At 60.1% G+C, this 19,233-nt stretch overlaps 2 protein-coding genes across 4 annotated transcripts; both read right to left on the bottom strand.

Moving 5' to 3' along the window:
- Positions 1-3,491: 3,491 nt before the first annotated feature.
- On the bottom strand, positions 3,492-4,975 carry NRN1L (neuritin 1 like). Of its 2 annotated transcripts, none has more exons than XM_004600903.2 (3): positions 4,853-4,975; positions 4,002-4,134; positions 3,492-3,868 (listed from the first exon to the last, which is right to left on the bottom strand). In XM_004600903.2, exons 1-3 carry the CDS (start codon positions 4,923-4,925, stop codon positions 3,583-3,585), a joined length of 492 nt encoding a protein of 163 aa, XP_004600960.2. In that variant the 5' UTR covers positions 4,926-4,975; the 3' UTR covers positions 3,492-3,582. The 2 variants fall into 2 exon arrangements, with proteins under 2 accessions (XP_004600960.2, XP_055002228.1); XM_055146253.1 differs by having other exon boundaries at positions 4,002-4,113; positions 4,853-4,954.
- Positions 4,976-6,921: 1,946 nt separating this feature from the next.
- EDC4 (enhancer of mRNA decapping 4) lies at positions 6,922-18,983 on the bottom strand. 2 transcript variants are annotated; one of them, XM_055146113.1, is made up of 29 exons: positions 18,731-18,983; positions 16,276-16,432; positions 15,811-15,922; positions 15,460-15,559; positions 15,032-15,221; positions 14,783-14,930; positions 14,608-14,712; positions 14,079-14,188; positions 13,922-14,005; positions 13,737-13,832; positions 13,535-13,637; positions 13,247-13,427; positions 13,100-13,172; positions 12,927-13,018; positions 12,663-12,850; positions 12,471-12,574; positions 12,239-12,389; positions 11,556-11,989; positions 11,364-11,468; positions 11,123-11,275; positions 11,008-11,044; positions 10,726-10,903; positions 10,457-10,612; positions 9,386-9,501; positions 9,138-9,303; positions 8,868-9,054; positions 8,558-8,777; positions 7,682-7,845; positions 6,922-7,462 (listed from the first exon to the last, which is right to left on the bottom strand). In XM_055146113.1, exons 1-29 carry the CDS (start codon positions 18,813-18,815, stop codon positions 7,270-7,272), a joined length of 4,188 nt encoding a protein of 1,395 aa, XP_055002088.1. In that variant the 5' UTR covers positions 18,816-18,983; the 3' UTR covers positions 6,922-7,269. The 2 variants fall into 2 exon arrangements, with proteins under 2 accessions (XP_055002088.1, XP_055002087.1); XM_055146112.1 differs by having other exon boundaries at positions 14,079-14,224.
- Positions 18,984-19,233: the final 250 nt, after the last annotated feature.

Here is a 19,233-nt window from a genome sequence, read left to right on the forward strand (position 1 = left end):
ATGCACAGGGGTTACTCCTGGCTCATGCACTCAGGAATTACTCCTGGCGGTGCTCAGGGGACCATATGGGATGCTGGAAATCAAACCCGGGTTGACTGCGTGCAAGGCAAACAGCCTACCTTCTGTGCTGTTGCTCCAGCCCCTGGGCTTAGAGATTCTTTAATTACACACACTTCCCCAAATACATAGATGAATCCTGAGGATGGGTACCTGAGCCCTGAAGAGGCCCTTAGAGAACTTAACCATGGCAGGGAATTCTGACCTGCATCCGGATGGCAGTGAGTGAGTGTTACTGTACTGACACCTAATAGCGCCCCAAAAGCTGTGTGGACTGTAGGAGGCCTCTGATTCAGCTTCGAGTCAGAGGGAATCTTTCCTGGAGGAGGTGACACCGAACAAGAGGTAGGAGTTCCCCAGGAGGAACTAAGGAAAGGGATTCTGAGCACAGAGGACAGATGTACAGAGACCCAGAGGAATAAAAGGCTGCCCTTTTCTGGAAATTTCTGCTTGGGAAAGAGAAGGAAGAGCTGATCTGGGAGGTGTTTTGGTTTTGTTTCCCCATCGGAGCCACATCCAGAGATGCCTGTTGAGGACCGGGTAATCCAGGTAATCCAGGGCCCATCGTGCTGCTGCTGCGCCATCTGCCAGGACTGACCTGATGCTTCGGAGCTGGAACCTGGTGTCGCTCAGGGGGCAGCAGGGCCGTGCCCAGGGCAGGTATGTCCAGGTGGTGCCAAGGATCTAACTCAGAGCCTAGCACATGCTAGGCATGTGTTCCACCACTTGAGCTATCTCCCTGGCCCCTGGGAGGGGCTTTTATTCCTGAACTTTCTCTTCTAGGTGATGTGAGGAGATGGGTAAGGTGGATTGGCAGAGAGAAATGGGAATAAAAGTTCAGGTGAATGAAAGCCAGGAGCAAAGGGAACGAGGGCAGAGAGGGAGTTAATGGGCATCGTCTGAGTGAGCTGGCGTGGAAGGAGTCTTTGGAGACATGAAGAAAGCAGGATGGACGCTGCAGGGGGAGGTCCTGGGAGGTGTCTTTCATCCTGGACCCTAAACAGAAGCTCCAGCAGGCCCAATTCTTTTTATTTGGTGGGGGTAGGAGGGGAGGGACACCTGGCAGTGCTCAGGGTTTACTCCTGGCTCTGTACTCAGGGATCATTCCTGGCAGGCTCATGGAACTATGTGGAACTATGTCAAGTGCTGGGGACATAGCCCAGGTCAACCTGCTGTGCTCTCTCTCCCTCTCTTCCTCCCTCTCACCCTCACTCTCTCCCCCTTCCTCCTTCCTTCCCTTTCTCCCTCCTTCTTTCCCTCCCTCCCTTCCTCTCTCTCTCTCTCTCTTGCTCTCTCTCTCTTTCGCTCTCTCTCTCTCATTCTCTCTCTCTTTCTCTTTCTCTTTTCCCAGTTCTATCCTCTAGGCAATAACCTCCCAGCATAGTTTTCCTATAAATGTGCCCTGGGGCTGGGGAAATGGCTCAGCTTGGGGCTGCAGCAATAACATGATAATACAGTGGGGAGAGCTTTGCCTTGCACTCAGTGGACGGGGTTCAATCCCAGCATCCCACATGGTCCCCCGAGCACCACCAGGAGTAACCCCTGAGCATTGTTGGGTATGATCCAAAAAGCAAAAAGAAAAATAATTTTAAAAAGAAAAAAAGAAAAGGCTCCGCTTGCTGGAGCACAGGCTCTGCGTGCAGGAGACCTGGCTCCAGGCCTGGGACCACATGCTTCCCCCCACCAGGAGTGACCCCCAAAACTCTGAGCTGGGAATAGCCCTTAAACCTGACTAGATGTGGCCAAAGAAAGCAAAACCCCTGATTTTCCTGGTTCCTGGATGCTCGGTTTCCTCCCAGTCAATTCCTTTGTCCCTCTCTAAACCCTCTCCCACTCAGCCCCTTTACTTACCCCAGCTGTTTGGTTTTGGATTTTGGACCACACCTGGCCATGTTCAGGGATTACTCCTGGCAGTGCTCAGGAGACAATATGGGATGCTGGAGATTGAACCCAGGTCGGCTGTGTGCAAGGCAAGTGTCCTACCCGCTGTATTATCACTTAAGCCCACCAGCTGTAAACTGCATCCCCTCTGTGTGGGTGCTCCATCTCTGTGGCCTTCCCGTCCCCAACCACCACCACCATGGCTGCTGTTACCGAGGCAACTCTAGGCGAGCTGGCGAGTGTGGAACCTGCACACAGGAGGAGCTCAACATCAGAAGGAGTTGTTCAAGTCAGAAAATGGGCCAAAGAGATAGTACAGCAAGTAAGATCCCCGGCTCGACAGCAGGGACTGAGGAGGCATGTGGGCTGGGGGGATAACAAGCGAAAAGAAAATGGGCAGAGAGTGACAGGCATGCCAACAGAAGCCACTCCCGGGAGCCTGCACAAACAATGGGGGGAGGGCTTGGAAGGACGCCCTAAGGTTTCAGTGTGGAGACCTGAACAAAAGCCAACCTCACCTCTCTGAGGGGCTCCCTCCCCCCCAGACTGCCCGCAGGAACTGCCATCTCTGTGCAGTGCCAGAGATTGAACCTGGGGATTCTGCCCTCAAGTTGTCTGAAGCATCTCCCCAGGCCAGTGCAGAGTCTGGCTCTTTCTCTCCACAAGGATCAAGAGGGCTCCTCACACCAACACCACACGCTACACACACTCCTCATACTACACACACCACACACCTCACACCGTAACACACACACCATACCATAACACACCTCAGACCATACCACATACCGCACTACACACACCTCACACCGTATCGCCCCACAAACCACACCACACACTATACCACACACCACACACCATACTACACATCACACCATACCACCCAAACCGTGCATCTCACACTTCATACCACGAACCACGCATAACCCAAACCTCAACCACACACCTCACACCCACATCTCACATCACGCACCACACACCACAGTCTGATCTGATGCCTCCAGGAACCTTCTGGCCGCTTTGCCTACCTCTTCTCAAAGCTGCGAGATCAGAGGAACCCCCTTGTGATCCGTTTCTGCAGCGTGGGCCATCTCAGGGACTTGAAGGTCACCTCTGAAAGGAGCTCCCCACCTTATGGAATGGGGGCCCCAATGGATCAGGACCCCAGAAAGGGAGGGGCCAGAACGCTTACCCTGGAGCTTAGAGGTCACAACGGTATCCTGGTGGCAGCCCAGAAGGGGGAGGTGGTGAAAGCTGGAGACTGGAATAAGCCTGGGGAGGGGGGGCTCGCTGTAGCTGAGAAAGGGGGGGCAAAACGCAACCTCACAGGACCTCCAGGGGCCGGGCTAAGAGGGGAAGCAGCACAGGAGAAGAGAGAAGGCTGCGGCTTCAGGAGTGCGCAATGGAAAGCTGTCTCCCCTGGGAAGGAGTGTTTGCAAGAGACCGTGTCCCCTGTGATGGCCTTTGGCCCCACCCATCCTGTCCTGGGGATCAGCTTCAGAAGCCTCAGCCCAGCCCCCACAAGCACCACCACAAGAAAGGAAGGAGCTTAGTACAAATATAAATACCTTTAATGAAAGCCCAAATTGCTCTACAGAGCCCTGAAGGCAGCCCGCAGAGCCGAGCTGAGGTGGTGGGAGATGGCTAGGCCAGAGGCCCCAGGAGACAGGCCAGTGCCAGACCAGCGGCCAGCAGCCAGGGGGTGGGGGCTGCGGTAGTCGCAGGTGTAAATGCCCGCAGTGTCTCCTGGTTGGTCTCTGGGCCTGCGCCATGCTCACGCACACGCACCGAGGCGCTGCACAGGGCGTGCAAGTTATCCGGATGCGGGGCCCGCCGAGCTTCTTGCTGTAATGACTCCCACACAGCTGCTGCCTCTTCCGGGCAGCCCGACAGGACTTGTGAAGCACAGGTGTGGAATTCATTCCAGGACCTGTGGAGGGCACAGGGTTAGGGAGATTTAGGCACGAGAAGGCTTTGGGATAGAAAGGAAGAGGTCCAGACCCCTCGGGGCCGGGGGATCGGTTTGGGCTGTTACCCTCACGCTTGTCCCCAGTTTCCGGTACCTGCAGACAGTCTCCAGCTCTCCTCCTCGACTCATGCCGTCTCCCAGGCGGATGAGACACTGTGCAAAACCCTGGTATATGTTGTCACAGCCACGCGGGCCCGCTGCGGCTGCTGCCAGGGGAGACACAAGAACTTGGGGGTGGGGGGGGCACAGTTAATAGGGTGAGCAGGCCTGCCCCCATCCCCTGGGGACTTGTTTACCCTGATGTGCTCTGGGGACGTGACTCAGCACGTCAGGGGCACCCCCAGGGAACTTAGGGGGCATGTCTGAGGATCACCGGCAACGGCCTCTGTCTGCTTCTAGGGGGAACCCGGAAAGGTTATTTGCCAGGGGAGGGGTCTTCACATCCCATAAGATTTGGTACTCTTCCTGCGAGATTCTGGGCAAGGATGATGCAAACAGTCAGAACAAGGTGAAGAGGGGGTAGAGTCCGGGGTTATAGGACCCCCCGCACCCCGTACCATCCAGTCTCTGCAGTCAAGTTTTGCTGGACTCTCCCACTGGCCCCCAGACACAGGTGTTCTCAGACCGGGCAGGACAGAAGCATCTGGATGTGTGCCAGGTCCTAACAGGGGGCCTGAGCAAGCCCATGGCTGACCTAGCAGCGCCACGAGGCCATACCTTCCTTTGAGAATGGGCAGTGTAGAATTTTAGGGTCCCTCTCCCACATTTGGGCTTAGCTTGCGCCCCTCACTTTCCACCCTGAAGTTAGCCCTCCCTGTAGCCCCCCTGATCTCTCCATTCAGCTCCTGGGGCACAGGAAAGCTGTGCCCTGGCTCCCATCTACCCTCCATACCCGGCCTGGCCCTAGGCTGCGTGGCCTGGGGGGTCCAGCTCGCCCGCACTTACCGAGTGGCAGCAGCAGCAAGCACTGCAGCGAGCCCGGTGGTCGCTGGCGAGGGCAGCTCCAGCAGCGGTGCATCGTCCCTGGCTGGGAGCCTAGTGCCAGAGCTGCCGGTCTGGAGTGCAGCCTCAGGCCCAGCCCCCGGAAGCAGGGGCTGTGATTGGCTAGGGCTTCGGGGCGGGGCTCTGGATCAGCTGTAGGCTCCACCCACTTTCCCAGATTGGCAGAGAGCAGGGAACCCAAAGGGACAGACGGCCAGAGGAACAGGTCAGTGTTTCACTGTCTCCAGGCTCCTGCCCCAGAGATCGGAAGGGGGACCACTGGGGAGGCAACTACAGAGCAAGCCTAGAACCGCTTCAACTTTTCCCACTTGAGACCCTTATTTGTCGGAGAAATTTTTGGAGGGTGGTTGTTTGATTTTTGGGCCACACCCAGCAATGCTCAGGGGTTTCCCCTGGTTCTGTGCTCAGGAATCACTTCTGGTGGCTCGGGGACCTTAGTGGGTAATGGGGATCAAACCCAGGTAGGCTGCATACAAGGCAAACAATTTAACCCCTGGACTATCACTCCAGTCCCTCTCAGAGAAATTTTTATGTGATTACATACAAAGCAGGGCTGGAGCGATAGCACAGTGGGTAGGGCATTTGCCTTGCACGTGGCTGACCTGGGTTCGATTCTCAGCATCCCACATTGTCCCCTGAGCACTGCCAGGAGTAATTCCTGAGTGCAGAGTCAGGAGTAACCCCTGTGCATCGCTGGGTGACCCCCCCCACACAAAAAAAATATACAAAGCAAATATTTACTGACAATCACAAAAAAAAATTAGTTTCTGAAACAATAAATCATAAAGTTAGGCCCACACTAAGAGTGCTCAGGGTTTACTCCTGGTCCTGTACTCAGGGTCACTGCTGGCAGTGTTCAGGGATCACTCCTCATGGTACTCAAGGGACCATTATGTGATGCCAGAAATAGAATCCCAATTGGCTACATACAAGGAAAGCCTTACCTGTTGTACTATTTCTCTGGCCCTTGAAACAATTTTAAAAGTCCGGAGGGGCCAGAGCGATAGTACAGCAGCGGGTAGGGCATTTGCCTTGCATGTGGCTGACCTGGGTTCAATCCTCAGCATCCCATATGGTCCCCTGAGTATTACCAGGAGTGATTCCTGAGTACAGAGCCAGATGTAACCCAAAAAGCCAAATATAAAAATAAATAGAACTCTGGAGCTGGAGAGATAGTACAGGGACTAAGGAACTTAGTTTACAAACAGCTGGCATCTGGGCCAGAAAGGTAGTACGAAGGAGAAGAAGGTGCTTGCTTTGCATGCAGTTGACCCAGGTTCAATCCCTGGAATCCCATATGATCCCCCAAACCCTACCAGAATCGATTTCTGAACACAGAGCAGGAGTAACCAACCCCTGAGCACCACTGGGCATGTCCCAAAACCAAAAAACAAATGGCTGACATAAGCTTGATCCCTGGCATCATATATAGTCTCTAGAGCATCATACATGACACCTAAGTATAGAGGAGTGAAATAAGTCATAAGCACTGCTGGGTATCGCCATGATCCACATTTTTTTTTCTTTTTGGGTCACACATGGCGATGCACAAGGGTTACTCCTGGCTCATACAGGAATTAACTCCTAGCGGTGCTCAGGGGACCATATGGGATAATGGGACTTGAATCCGAGTTGGCCATGTGCAAGGCAAATGCCCTACCCGATATGCTATCGCTCCAGCCCACGACCCACAGTTTAAGAAGGCTTTAGGGACTGGGGAGATAACTTGAAGGGCTGGAGTGGAGGAATGCATGCTTGTTTGCAGAAACCCTAGGTCTGATCCTGGGCACCACACATGGTCTCAACACTGATAAGACTGACCCCTGTACCCTGAACTGAGAGTATCCTCTGGGCACTGTGGACACCAAAAGCCAAACAGGTAAATAAATAAAATAAACTGCTGTACAAGTTAGGCTCTGGACATCTGTATCTAGGGAGAGGGGAGCAGGGGGAAGGGGAAGGGCAGAGCACGGAGGGTAGTTATCAAAGTCACACCAAAGAAACACTAAAACACATGCTTCATTTTATTCCAAAAGCATTTAATCGAATTTCTCAGTGTTTTTCAAAAACAAAAAGATCCAAATTGGAGGTAAAAAGGAACATGGAAAATTCAACTCAAATGGTGTCACGATCTCGGGGGTCATGCTCCAGGCATGGTGGAACCCAAGAAGGCACAATATCCAACCTGGGTCCAGCCTAAACCTGCTGCTACCACAACCTGCACTCCCCCCACCCCAAACACCCCGAAGTGAACACCCCGAAGTGGGAGCCTGAGCAGGTTAAGGGCAGACATAACCTGCCCTGGCCTAGGCCTGCTTGTTTGCTGGCATCTGGTGCCATCTTAGGCACAGCCGGCTTAGTTAAGGGAGGCTGGGCGTCACGAGGCCGTGCAGCATGAGGCTGAGCCGCCGGGCCACTTTGCCAAGGGAATTGTGTGGCTCAGCCTGCAGGAACTGGAAAAGCTTCTGGCGCACCTGGGCCATGACGGAGCCCATGTGGTCCCGAGTGATGGGGTCACTGTGGTCCAGGTGCATCACAGCCTCTTCCAGGTAGCTGGGGGTGGAAAAAGGGAACAGGCTATAGGTAGGTTCCAGAGGGTGGGAGCGCCCCCTGGTGGCACTGAGGCCTAGAGGTGCTGCTTGACAAGGGAGGCCCAGGGGCTCAGTGGAGAAGCAGACCGGGGAGTCCAGCAAAAGTAGGCGTCTGTGCTTTGAAAAGTTCCTCACCTATCCCCAGACACTCCCCGCCCTGTCAGTTGCTGAACCCACTCACCTGAGCTTGAGGTCAGTTCTAGTGCCTAGGTCAGAGGCCAGCTGCTGAATGAGGGAGAGCAGGACGGGCTGGGAGAGGGGACAGGACGGTTGTCCAAAGACCTGGCCTGGGTCCACAGTTTCACACACGTACAGCACCAGGTTCAGGTCGGCAGCTGTCAGAGCCTCGGGAGAGAAAGAGTGGCTTTTATGCTCTGTCCGAGCACAGCCAGCGGTGGACAAGGCTTACTCCTAACTCTCAGGGGTCACAGCTGGCAGTGGCTCAGCGTCTATCCGTGGTATACCAGGGACCGAACCCGAGGCTGCCACGGACAAGGCTAGCGCCTTACTTACTGTCTGAGCTCTGGCCCCGGGAAGAGGCCGGAGCTAATGACAGTCCCGCCGCTCTGGCTGTGGAGCCTGGGAGAAGACCCTGCCGGGTACTGAGGCTCCAGAGAGCACTGCCCAGGCTGTGCTGTTGCTGCACAGCGGGCTGGTGGGGATCCTTTTCCTACCAAGAGCCCATTGGCTGTTTCTAACATCATGGGCCATACGATCTACACAGCAAGGCTGTAGGCATAGTCAAGCAGCAGCTATGTCTGTCCCATCATGAAGCAGGGAGACCCCATGGTTTCACAGGACTTACACGGCACAGCTCATGGACGATGTGCCCACCCCTGCTCTAGGGAATCGGGAGTTTGCTGAGAAGGGTGGGCAGGAAGCGAGAGGGGCTGACAGAAGGAATGGGCACTGGGGTCCAGGCAGTGAGACCTGCAGGGGAAATGGCTTGGAGACCAGAAAGCAGCAGAAACTGTCCACAACGGAGAGTGCTCAAGAGCTGGCAGGTGGGCTCTGAGCGGGCACAGTCAACCATCAGCAGAGCCTCTGCCTGGCGTACCTGTTGGAAGGCCTGGTTGAGGTTGCCCTGCTGCAGCAGCTGCAGGATGTGGGCTTGCTGGGCCTGGCAGTCAATGTGAGCGGCAGGAACTGGTGTGCCAGCGGCCGAGCGCATGGCCTGCATGATGCTGGACGTGACTGCTGCCTGCTGCTCCTTGAGCGCCACGCTCACCTCGCCCTTGACAATGCGCTGCACCTGCGCCAGAATGGACTCCTGCAGGCTGCAAAGGGAAGCCGGGGGGCTGAGTAGACGGGAGCCCAGGCTGGCAGTGCCCGAACCCTCCACCTTGCCCACTGGCCTGCCCACCCACCTGCCCACAGCCAAGTGCAGCTGGTGCTGCACCTCAGCCCGAACGCTGCTGGACACGGTGGCTGCCATCTGCTCGGTGGCGCCCTGCAGGGTGCTGACAAGCCCTCGCAGCTGGGCCAACACTGGCTCACGCGCCTCCTGCTCCCGGGCCTTCCGGCTCTTCATGTGGCTCTCGAGCTGCTGCAAGTCTGAGGGGACCACCGGGCCATGAGGGAGAGGGCGGCAAGGGAGGGGACAGGCTTCCTTCCTGGGGCCACACGACTTCACTCACACTCCTGGGTGCCCAGCCGGAAGCTGTCGTTGATCTGCTGGAACATGGCCTGGCAGCTCTTCTCGAAGGCGGGCAGCACCACGCTCTGGAAGGCTTCCCGGTAGGCAGCCTGCATCGGCCCCTGTAACGTGTCTGCAGCTGCTCGGGCGATGGCGTCTGTCAGGTTCTGGGCACAGAGAGAGGAACCGAGTCTCAGGCCTGAGCAGGCCTGAACCTAAATTCTTCCCGCCTCTGGGGCTTGAGCGCACCTTGGACTTGAGCAGCTTCGAGATACTCTCCTTCATGCTGCCCTCCACAGCTGTGAGCCTGGTGGCCACTGAACTGCTCAGCTGGCCTGCCACAGGCTCCAGGCTCCGAGAGACACCTGGGTAGGGGGGAAGAGGTGGGGAAAGGAATCTTGAAAGGGGGGTCCCCTCCCATCTGATCCACCCAGCAGTCTCACGAGGGGCTCGGTTGCCTTGCGGGCATGAAGTCATGGTGATTTCCATCCCTGGCACCGCCCCACAGGCTAAATGAAGTTCTGGCAACACTGTCATCTGGGACCCCTGGTGCCACAGCAAAGTGTGTATCTCTGTGCACTGCAAGCGTGGGAGACCCCCATGAGCAAACTAGGAGAGCATGAGCCCTGCTACCACGCTGTGCTTGAGAGGCACAATCGGGGCCACAGCTCAGAGGGCTGGGCGTTCACCCTGCGTGCAGGAGCCCCGGCTTCTAACTCCAGCCCCACAAGAGTCCCAAGCACTGTCAGGAGTGAACCCCCAGCTCTGAGCTGGGAGCAGAACTGAGCAGAATGGATATGGCCCCCCAAAAGAGCAAATGTAAAAAATGCACCCTCGAGTGAGCACGTGTGCAAGCAGAAGCTAGCGTGCAAGCCCCGGGAGCATCACAACCAAGCGGGTGGAACCTGAGTCACTGCAGGGGGAGGAGAGAAAAGCCAGAAAAACCCAGAAATGGACTAGAGAGGGTGGGCTGTTTGCCTTGCACGTGGCCGACCCAGTTTTAACCCCTAAAACTCCATATGATTCCTTGAGCCCCACCAGGAGTGTTCCCGAGCACAGAGCCAGGAGTAAGTCTGAGCACCACTGGCTCCCACACTGAAATTAACTAACCAACCAGCCAACAACCCAAAACTGGGGCTGGAGAGATACTATAGCGGGTACAGCATTTGCCTGGCATGTATCCAACCTAGGTTCAATCCTTGACATCCCATCTGATCCCCCAAGCACTGCCAGGTGTAATTACCGAGTGCAGAGGCAAGAGTGACCTCTGAGTGTCGCTGGGTGTGACCCAAGAGCCCCCCAAACCCAGAAACCACTCACATGGAGGCACCGTCTTCTTGATCTCATCCCGGATGCTGCGCTCCAGCCGCCCGGCCACAGCCGAAGACAGAGCCTGGGACAGCTGCTGTGTCAGCTGTTCCTGCAGCTGCCCGCCCCGCTGCTGCCCCTCGGCCAGCGCCCGCTCCAGCCGCCGCTCTGCACTGCAGCTAAGGAAGCAGCCGGCCCAGGCCCCATGTCCCCTCTCGAGCCAGGGAGGGTTCCTCTGCCCCTGCCCCTGCCACGCCCCGGCCCTCGCTGCCCAAGGATACGCTCCTGCTCATGCCGGGACTCGAGGGCTCGCTCGACGTGGCCCGTGACGGTGCTCTGCAGCCCTTCCAGCTGGGCGCACAGACGCTGCAGCAGCTCCTCCTGGTTGTGCCGCAGCCCCACCAGCTCTCTCTGCTGTTGCCAGATCAGTGCCGGCCAGTCCTCAGGGGGTTCCACCACCTGCCAGGAGCAGCCACACATGCCACCTGCCCCCACCCCACCTCCAGCGCCCCACTACCTCAGAGGGAGCACCCCCACAGGAGCAAGGGTGCTGGTGCACTGACCTGGTGCTCTGTGTGCCGGGACCCCACAGCCGGATCCCTAAGGAAAGCAGCAGCTCAGGCTGGGCGGGGCAGGCAGCCGGGACGAGCCAGCTCTCTGCCCCAGGCCCACTCTTACCCGTCCTCCTTCTTGCCCTTCCTTTTAAGCTTTGGGGAGCCCCGAGGGGATCCCTTGGTCTTCCAGTCCTTGGCGGGCAGCCGTGGTGTGGGGACCTTGGGGCCGAAGCCCCCTGCTACAGAGGCGAGGCTGGCCACCTCGTCATCATGGTCGCTGCGGGAAGGGAGGGAGGGGGAGGGATCAGCGCCCACCCACCGACCATCGTGGCTGCTCCCGAGCGCGCAGCGGCCCGGGCGCCCACCTCTGCTCGGCACTGGCGTCCTGGCTGTCGTGCTGCTGCAGCAGGTGGTAGGGAGGCCGGTGGAAGGCCAGGCTCTTGTGCTTCTCCTGGAGTCCGTTCCTGGGGCTGGGCAGGGGGCAGGCCCACTCAGCAGTGGCGGCCTCGCTCTGGAGCCCCCCGCCCACGGCACCCTGCCTCTCCCCAGGGCCACACCTTTCTCCAAGGCTGCTGCCGGTCTCACGAGTGATGTCGGGGGCCGTGGGCCAGATCTGACTGTCAGCGCCTGTGGCCTCCTGGGTCAAGGCTGCCTCCAGGAGGGAGGGAGTGCTATGCCGATCACCGTCCCCCGGGCCTCCATCCAGGCCAAGCTGAGGACCAAGCTCGGGCCCCGGGCGGGGCCGAGGGGACAGGAGGTGGAGTGCTGAGGCCGCTGAGGCCATACTGTCCGGCTCCAGGCCCTCAGGCGCAGAGGCGCCAAAGCCACGGGGGAGGGCCTCAGACGCAATCTCGGGGATGTCCTGGGACAGGGCGGTGGAAGCTGAGGAGATAACATCGGGGGAACGGGTGCGGCTGGGAGAAGCCTGGGGGAGCCCCAGGGGCTCCACTTCCTGTAGCTCCAGGGACAGTGCAGAGGCAGCAGTAGGTACCTGAAGTGGCCAAAGACTGGGGCTCAGGAGGTGGGAGGCGGGGTGGGCTGGAGAGGAGGCAGCGCCGGCATTTGCAGAGAGGAGGCATTGGCGAGGAGGGAGGGGACGCGGGTCAAGCACGCCCGCAGTCCCCGGTGGAGAGGCCGAGGAGCTGCCTCCCGGGACCCTCAGGGGCAATGTGGCCTCCAGAGCAAGCCGGCCATGAGGCGCCTGGCCAACCTTCCCGCTGCCCCCCTGCGCTTCACGCACCTGGCCCGGCCCCTTGGGAGGGAGTTTGTCGGCCGGGCCTGGGAGCAGGCCGGGCAGGAGGCCGCGGGGGCTGCCCTGCAGGCTGCCGCTGCTCACGCTCAGGCCACCTTCAAGCTGCAGTTTCGGGCTCAGGGCCAGCTCCTCGGGGGGCCTGGTGGCGGGAGGGTGGAGGGATCAGTGCCCAGGCCCCGGGAAGCCCGGCCATGCTGTCCCCCTCCTAACGCAGCCTCACCTGGGCAAGGCAGAGTCCGCCGTGGAGGTGCTGCTCATGGCAGACACGGCTGTGAGAGACGAGCTGGAGCTGGAGCTGGAGCTGCCGCCGGGGGACACCGCCATCTGGGGGACGCGGAGAAGGGGGGCTGTGCCCTGACCCAGCCCCGTCAGCGCCTCCCGCCCGAGGCCCCGAGCCGCTTCCCCAGCCCACCTGCGGCAGGGAGGCGCTGGGTGTCATGAAGGCGTCGGGCGTCATCAGCTTGGGCTTGGCCTCGCTGCTCAGGCTGAGGAAGTCGGCGGGAGCCGGCAGCTCCACCAGGCGCCGGAGGTCGGGCTGCGAGCCGTGCGCGCCGGAGTTCAGGCCCTCGGAGCCCAGCTCGGGCCGGGACTCCCCGAAGGCTGTGGGGGAGGCCGCACATGAGCCCGCCCGCAGGGAAAGCAGGCGCCTCTGCTTCCCCGCTCTCCCCTCACTCACCAAAGTCCTCGTGGGCAGGGTGGGTGGACAAGGGGGCCACCACGTCAGGGTTCAGCTGCGGCTGGAAGCGGATCTGCACATCTTGCAATGCCCTGCGGGAAGAGAAAGGGGGACTTGAGCGCGCTCAGGGGCAGAGGCGGGGAGTGAGGGGCCGGGGGACCCCCAACACTCACTTCGTATGCACGCAGAAGAGCTTGATGAGCACGCCGGCCGCGGCCTCCGTGGGATTAGCTCCGTGGGGCCCATCTGTGAGGACAGTGTGGCTGCTGAGCCCCCAGCACCCTCCTGTGCGCTATCGCGCAACCCCGGACTGCGCTCACCAGTGCTGAGGCTGTCGTTCTCCTCCTCGGCAGGCAGCACCTCCGTGTGCCGCAGCCGGCAGCGACTCACAACCTGGATGCCGAAGCTGAGCACGGGGTGGGTGAGCAGGAACTCGGAGATGGAGCTGAAGCAGGCCCGGCCCTCCTCCTGGTTCTGCAGCAGCTCCATCACGTACAGGACCTGTGCGGGCAGTGCGCGCCCCGCCGAGGTCAGAGGCGGCACAGGGGCCACAGCCTTCCCAACAACACACCAGCCTCGTCCAGGCTGTGCCCCACCCTGCTGCCTACCTTCCGCTGCACATCGCTGAGAATCAGGTACTCCGCAGAGAGGTCCAGGCAAACCTTGAGGCTGGGGGGCACGCTCACGGAGCTGAAGATATCCGGGGAGAAGCTGGGGGGAGGGGGACAGGGGCGGGGGAGCGACTGGGAATGAGTTAGGCCGAGAGGATGGAGAGACCCCGACTCCAGCCCCGCCCCAGTGCCTGCTTACCGGATGGTCTGCAGGCAGGTCCAGGACACCGTGCACCACATCTTAAGCTCTCGGTTCTGGTCAGCACCGGTGATGAGGAACCTCCAGAAAGGGACGCTGAGGAGCAGCAAGGCACCAAGTGGCTGGCGGGGCCCTCTGCTGGGAGCCCAGGGCCCCGAGGCCCACCCACCTGCCCACCTACTCACTCAGGATCCTGTTTCTTGTGGTTGTCACAGAAGAGGAGGCAGGAGAGGGGGCGCCCGTCATGAGGCTTCCACTCATGCAGACACCTGCAGGCAAGCAGGAGTGAGTGACCAGGCTCCCTGGAGAGGGGGTGCCCCCCTGCCCCTGGCCCTGCTTTACCTGGGCTCATCCTGGCCCTCAATGTAGATCTGCCAGAACTTGACAAAGCCATCGTGACTCGCGGTGGCCAGGACAGTCCCGTCTGGGGAGAGGGCCCCCTCACTCAGACACTGGGAAGAACCCAAAGAGCCTGGCTTTACACCCACCTGCAGCGGAACAAGCCCTTCCCAGATGAGGACGGGCGCGAGCCAGGCTGACCCACACAGCAGCTGCGCACTTTCTGTCTTGTTTTTGAGGAAGGGGTTTGGGTACCACCCCCGGGGGACGCTCAGCGATCACTCCTGGCAATGCACAGGGGACCCTGTGCGGGGCTGAGGTGCACACCCGGAGAGGCTGCTGCAAACTCGAGGCAGGTGACTTATCCCCCATTCTGTGTCTCAGCCCTCAGGGACAGCAGGATGTGAGGCCTCAGGGGAAGATCCCCGTGCGCAGTCCCCGTGAGAGAGTGCTGGCAGTTGTGGGCCAAGGGAAGAGATGAGGAACATAAGGAAGAAGGCGGAGGCAGGGAAGTGGTCAGCTGCAAGCTTACTGTGCTGTGGCCTTTGACCACGATGAAACCCTGTTTGATCTGGCTCACGTCGACTGGCCAGGTGCTGTGGTTGGAGCGGAGCATGTCCAGGTCCCACACCTCAGCCTGGGGGGGGACAGGGTGATGAGCGGGCCACCCCACGGCTGCACTGCCCGTCCCCGTGAGCGGCCCTCACCCGGTCTTCATGCAGCAGGGCCACCGTGGGGCTGCTCTCCTCACAGCAGTCCTCACTCTCCTCGGGGATGAAGGGGCACCAGATAATCCTGCGGAAGTGGTTCAGCGGCGTGCCCTCTGGCTGCCGGATGTGGACCAAGATCTCTTCCCTGAACGGGGCGTTAAGGGCTGGACAGACGGCCGATGAGATGTGTCTGGCAGTCCTCGCTCCCCCCACCTGCCCTCCGTTCCAAGCCTGGGCAAAGGATACTGAATCTTGCAATTAACCAGGGCCAAGCGCCACACGAAGAGATTGCCGGCCTCGTCCAGGCAGGCCAGCTGTGGCGAGTTGAGGTGCGCGAAGGCCAGATCGGCCACGCTGCCCGTGAAGCCCTTGAGCAGAGTCCGCTCCGAAGTGCTCACGCTGATCACCCGCACCATCGCGGAGCCATTGTTGGCAGCTGCAAGCAGGAGTGGAGCCGAGAGCGAGGATTCAGGCGCCGGCAGCGGCAGAGAAACGGGCTCTGGGCCGCCACCAGTTTCTGGCTCCGTGCTCCCACCCGGCTCCCCAAGGCCCAGCAGAGGTGGGTACGGGCAGCGCAGACGGGCCTGCCACTGATCCCCGCAGGGCTGACTCTCTTCACCGGCACCCTGGGGGATTCAGCAGAATGCCCCTTCCTCCAGCCTGCCCCCACTCACCCCGAATGGCGTAAGCCAAGAAGGAGTTGGACACAGCAATCAGGTTGCCATAGTAGTACTTCTGTTCCCAGTCGTACTTGGCGACGGGCTGGATTTTCACCTGAGAACCAAAAGGGACGCGCACAGAAGCTGAGGGCTTGGGGCAGTGTCCCTGGGGTCAGGAGAGACCTCATGTGCAAACCCAACCAGGTCACAACTCTGGGACCAGGTTCCCTCCATTCTCTGCCCACCAGCCCTGGCCTGCAGGGGACCAGATCAGCTGTCAGGGTGGTCCCCGTAGGAGCCGCAGCCTGGCGGGAGGGAGCGGCCGGAGTGCTCCGACCCCCCCCAGCCGCAGCACCCCGTCCTCACCTTGTTGCTCCCGCGAGCCTTGCTTGAGATGCTCGAGTCACTGCTGGCCACAATCTCCACCTCTTTAGCCAAGATCCCGATACAGGTCGAACTGTCATCTCCTGACAGGCAGCTGGGGGGAAGGGGACCAAGCTCGGTTACCCCAAGTCTCAATGGGTAGGGCAGGGAGGGGTAAAGGACCTGGCAAAGGTGACAAGCTCTGCTTGGTCCACTGTTCCCCAGACTGGTGACAGCAGCTCCGCTTGGTCCCTTCCCTCCCAGCCCCTGGGAACCGGCCTGCTTCTGTCGCCAACCAGAACCCCAGCCCCACTCCACTGAGAGCCGGTGCTCAGCTGCATCCTCGTCTCAGTGCAGCTACAGGACACGCCCCAGGCCAGCTGAGGCGGGTGGGCAGCAGAGGCAGTTCCCTCCCCTCACTTACAGCAAAGACCCCAACACCACCGCTGCCATCTCTCCCGCACTCACATGACCTGCTTCTCCTGCAGGCTGAGAGGTGGCATGGTGCGGAGGCCAGACTTGCTTGCTGAGGAGCTGTCACCCGAGCAGAGAGGGTCTGGGACCAGGAGCCCATTGAGGTCCCCATTGTAGGTGTTTGGTGGCCGCTGGCTCTCTGCATTGGGGCCTGGGGACAGAGAGGGGCACCCTGCTGAGGTGGCTTCTCCTTAAGCTTCATGAGCGCGCTCTGGGGTACTCTCAGAACGCTCCAGAGTAAAGCCTGCCTGCAGGGCAGGGGGCCAACGTTCGTCCCTGGACCCATACCCTCTGAGGGTGACTTCACATCTCCACCATGCCACCACGCAAGGACAAGACCAGGGTTTTTCAGCTGATGGGACAGGGAGCCATGAGTATTCGAGAATCCTTGGAGGTGAGAGGCCAAGCACAGAGGCACTCCACGGATTTGAGCGAGGGCACGGGAAAAATAAGAACAAAGTTTAAGGAGACGCCATGGGAGCCAGTGGTGGAGGGAAAAACCCAGCACCAAGAGCTGAGATGCAGAGGACCAGGCCTGAGGCTGGTGCCCAGAGTCTCCCCCTGGCAGTAAGAGTCCCCAGAGTTATGAAGGGCAGGGAACATGGATGCCTCTGCCCAGCGGACGGACTGCTTGAACATGGCATGAAGTAGCAGAGAAAGTGGGTGAGAGAGATCAGGAGCGGCAGGGGGCCAGAGAAGACATGCTGGGCTCTAAGGAATGAAGGATGGCTGACAGGACAGAGGAGAAACGGGCTAGAACGAGCTGAGAAGTACGGGGCAGGGCGATTCGGCTGTTCGCCATTGGCTGAGAGTCAAGCACCTTCAACAGGCTCAGACGCCACCCACAACCACCCGTTTGGCTGACGACGGGAACTTGAGTCAGGAACACCACACGCTTCTGGTGGAACATCAGCCAGGGTGGAGCATGGCCCTCTCATGACACAAGCAAGACTTCCTTGGCCAAAAGGGGCGTCACAAGTGTCAACCAAAACCAAGGACCTATGAAGAGTCCGGGCCTCGGAACTTTTCTGCATCCTGTCAGTGGCTCAGGAGCAAAAGGACAGTCCTGGCCGGCAGGGAACAAGGAGCACGGAAGCAGCACGGCGTGGGGCCAAGGCAAGGCGCTGGCAAGGCTCTGTCGAGTCTAGAATGCACCTGGGCTGATGCGTTCAGAAAGCCCAAATCAGGCTCCCCAGGCCTGGGGTAAAGGGCGCAGGGACTGCAGCGAGCAGCAGGGGTTTCGCAGGAAGCCGGGAGAGGCGAAATCCACCCAGAAGGAACAGCGCTCACTCGCACAGCAAGTTTAAAGAACAGGGTCTGGAGGGACCCAGCTTCCCCGTCCTACACGGCCATCACCCGCCAATCCTTCCGCCACTACTGTTCACGGGTCCCTGAGTCTGGTAGGAAACGTGTCCCTTCGAGAAGCTATTTCCTCAGAGGGCTTCCAGACCCCGATCCTCTTACAAAACCTAGTCCAAGCCTTGTCCCCTCTCTGAGTGGGCTTCCAGCTATCCGCCAGCCCCTCTCACTCACCCGAACCCAGTCAACTGCACTCAACCCCTTTCAGGGGCTGGAGTGACGGTAAAGCAGGGCAGGGCGCCTGCCTTGAAGCAACTGACCTGGGCTTGGTCCCTGGCACCACATGTGGAGTCCCACCCCCACCTCCCCCCAACCCTCCCAGCACAGCTAGGAGTAATTCCAGCACAGAGCCAGGCGTAAACCCTGAGCACGGCTGGGAGTGCTCCCCCTGCGCCCCCCAAAGAAAGGACTCAACCCTTTTCTCTTTAATTGACAACCGCGTTACGTTACGACCCCATTAACTCCGTGTGCTGGGAGCCAATGGGGCAAGAAGCATCTCCAAGGGCTAAAATTTAAAGCAAAGAAAACAGACTTGGGCTTGCATGAGTCTAAGCCGGGTTGTTCGTACAGCCTGTGATTTGTCTTAATCCTGAAAAGGACACGGAATTGGGGCTGGTCACCTTCTTCCTGAACATCAGGTTCGGAACAACAGGCCTAAAATCTGGGGTGGGGAGGAAAGAGGGAAGGCAAGTTGCCAAGGGATACCGGCGGCTGCTTGGCACAGGGCACCTGGAGACCAAGCAGAAAGGTAGAGAACCCGGACCAGCTGCAGGAACGCTAGGGATCTTGGGGCCTGGGAGGGCCGGGGGACCCTGCGGATTTAAAGGGGCCTCACCTTCAGCGGAGATGCTGAAGGACGTGGCCAAAGTGCCCCGCGGGGGGAACGGGAAGGGTTCGCAGTCGGGGGTCTGCGCCCTTCGGGGAGCACGAGAGGTGGGGGGCGGGGGCATTTACCGCTCGGACCCTGTTCTGCCCTCACTAGCCTGGGGGACGCAGGGAGGGTGACGGACCCGCGCGCCCCGAGGAGGGCCCCGGCACGCGCCGCCCCGGCCGCCCGCTCGCCCAAGGCCCACCCGCGGCCCCGGCTCACCCCCCGCCGGCCGGTCCAGCTTGAGGATGTCCCGCAGGTGCTGCGTAGCGTCCTCGATGTCGATGCTCGCGCAGGAGGAGGCCATGGGCCCGGTCGCGGGCGCCCCGGCCGCGCGGGGTTCGATCGCTGACGCCGCGCCGCGCCGAGGTCACACTGCGGGCCGCTGTGCGCTCCGCTCGGCCCTCCCGCAGTCCCCAAACCGCCGCCCGCGCCGCGGCCCTGAGCCCCGCCAACCCCACCAACCGCCTCCACTTCCGGCCCGCCGAGCCGCGGCTCCCGGAACCTGCACCCGCCCGAGAAGAAAGGTTCCGGGCCGGGGAGCCGGCAAGGCGCCTCCGGAGCCCGCCCCACTCGGCCGCCTTCTGGCCGCCCTCAAGGATAGGCGTCCGGCACGGGTCCATGCCCACTCCCCAATCACGGCGCTGGTCCACTCAGCCCCCAGGCTGGCGTCTCTCTCCAGGGACAAACTAAATTGGCAGAAGCCTCAATTCCCCCTAAGAAAC

The sequence above is a fragment of the Sorex araneus genome, chromosome 8 (assembly GCF_027595985.1).
Source record: "Sorex araneus isolate mSorAra2 chromosome 8, mSorAra2.pri, whole genome shotgun sequence".
NCBI classification, from domain to species: domain Eukaryota; kingdom Metazoa; phylum Chordata; class Mammalia; order Eulipotyphla; family Soricidae; genus Sorex; species Sorex araneus.

Excerpts from the sequence above, each read along its gene's own strand:
- NRN1L (XM_004600903.2), bottom strand. The coding sequence starts at position 4,925 with ATGCACCGCTGCTGGAGCTGCCCTCGCCAGCGACCACCGGGCTCGCTG. Across the intron at positions 4,135-4,852 it reads CTTGCTGCTGCTGCCACTCG|TTCTTGTGTCTCCCCTGGCA; the intron begins GTAAGTGCGGGC and ends CCCACCCCCAAG. Across the intron at positions 3,869-4,001 it reads GAGCTGGAGACTGTCTGCAG|GTCCTGGAATGAATTCCACA; the intron begins GTACCGGAAACT and ends TGCCCTCCACAG.
- EDC4 (XM_055146112.1), bottom strand. The coding sequence starts at position 18,815 with ATGGCCTCCTCCTGCGCGAGCATCGACATCGAGGACGCTACGCAGCAC. Across the intron at positions 15,222-15,459 it reads CTTGGCTTACGCCATTCGGG|CTGCCAACAATGGCTCCGCG; the intron begins GTGAGTGGGGGC and ends TCCTGCTTGCAG. Across the intron at positions 9,502-10,456 it reads CAAGAAGACGGTGCCTCCAT|GTGTCTCTCGGAGCCTGGAG; the intron begins GTGAGTGGTTTC and ends CCCCCTACCCAG.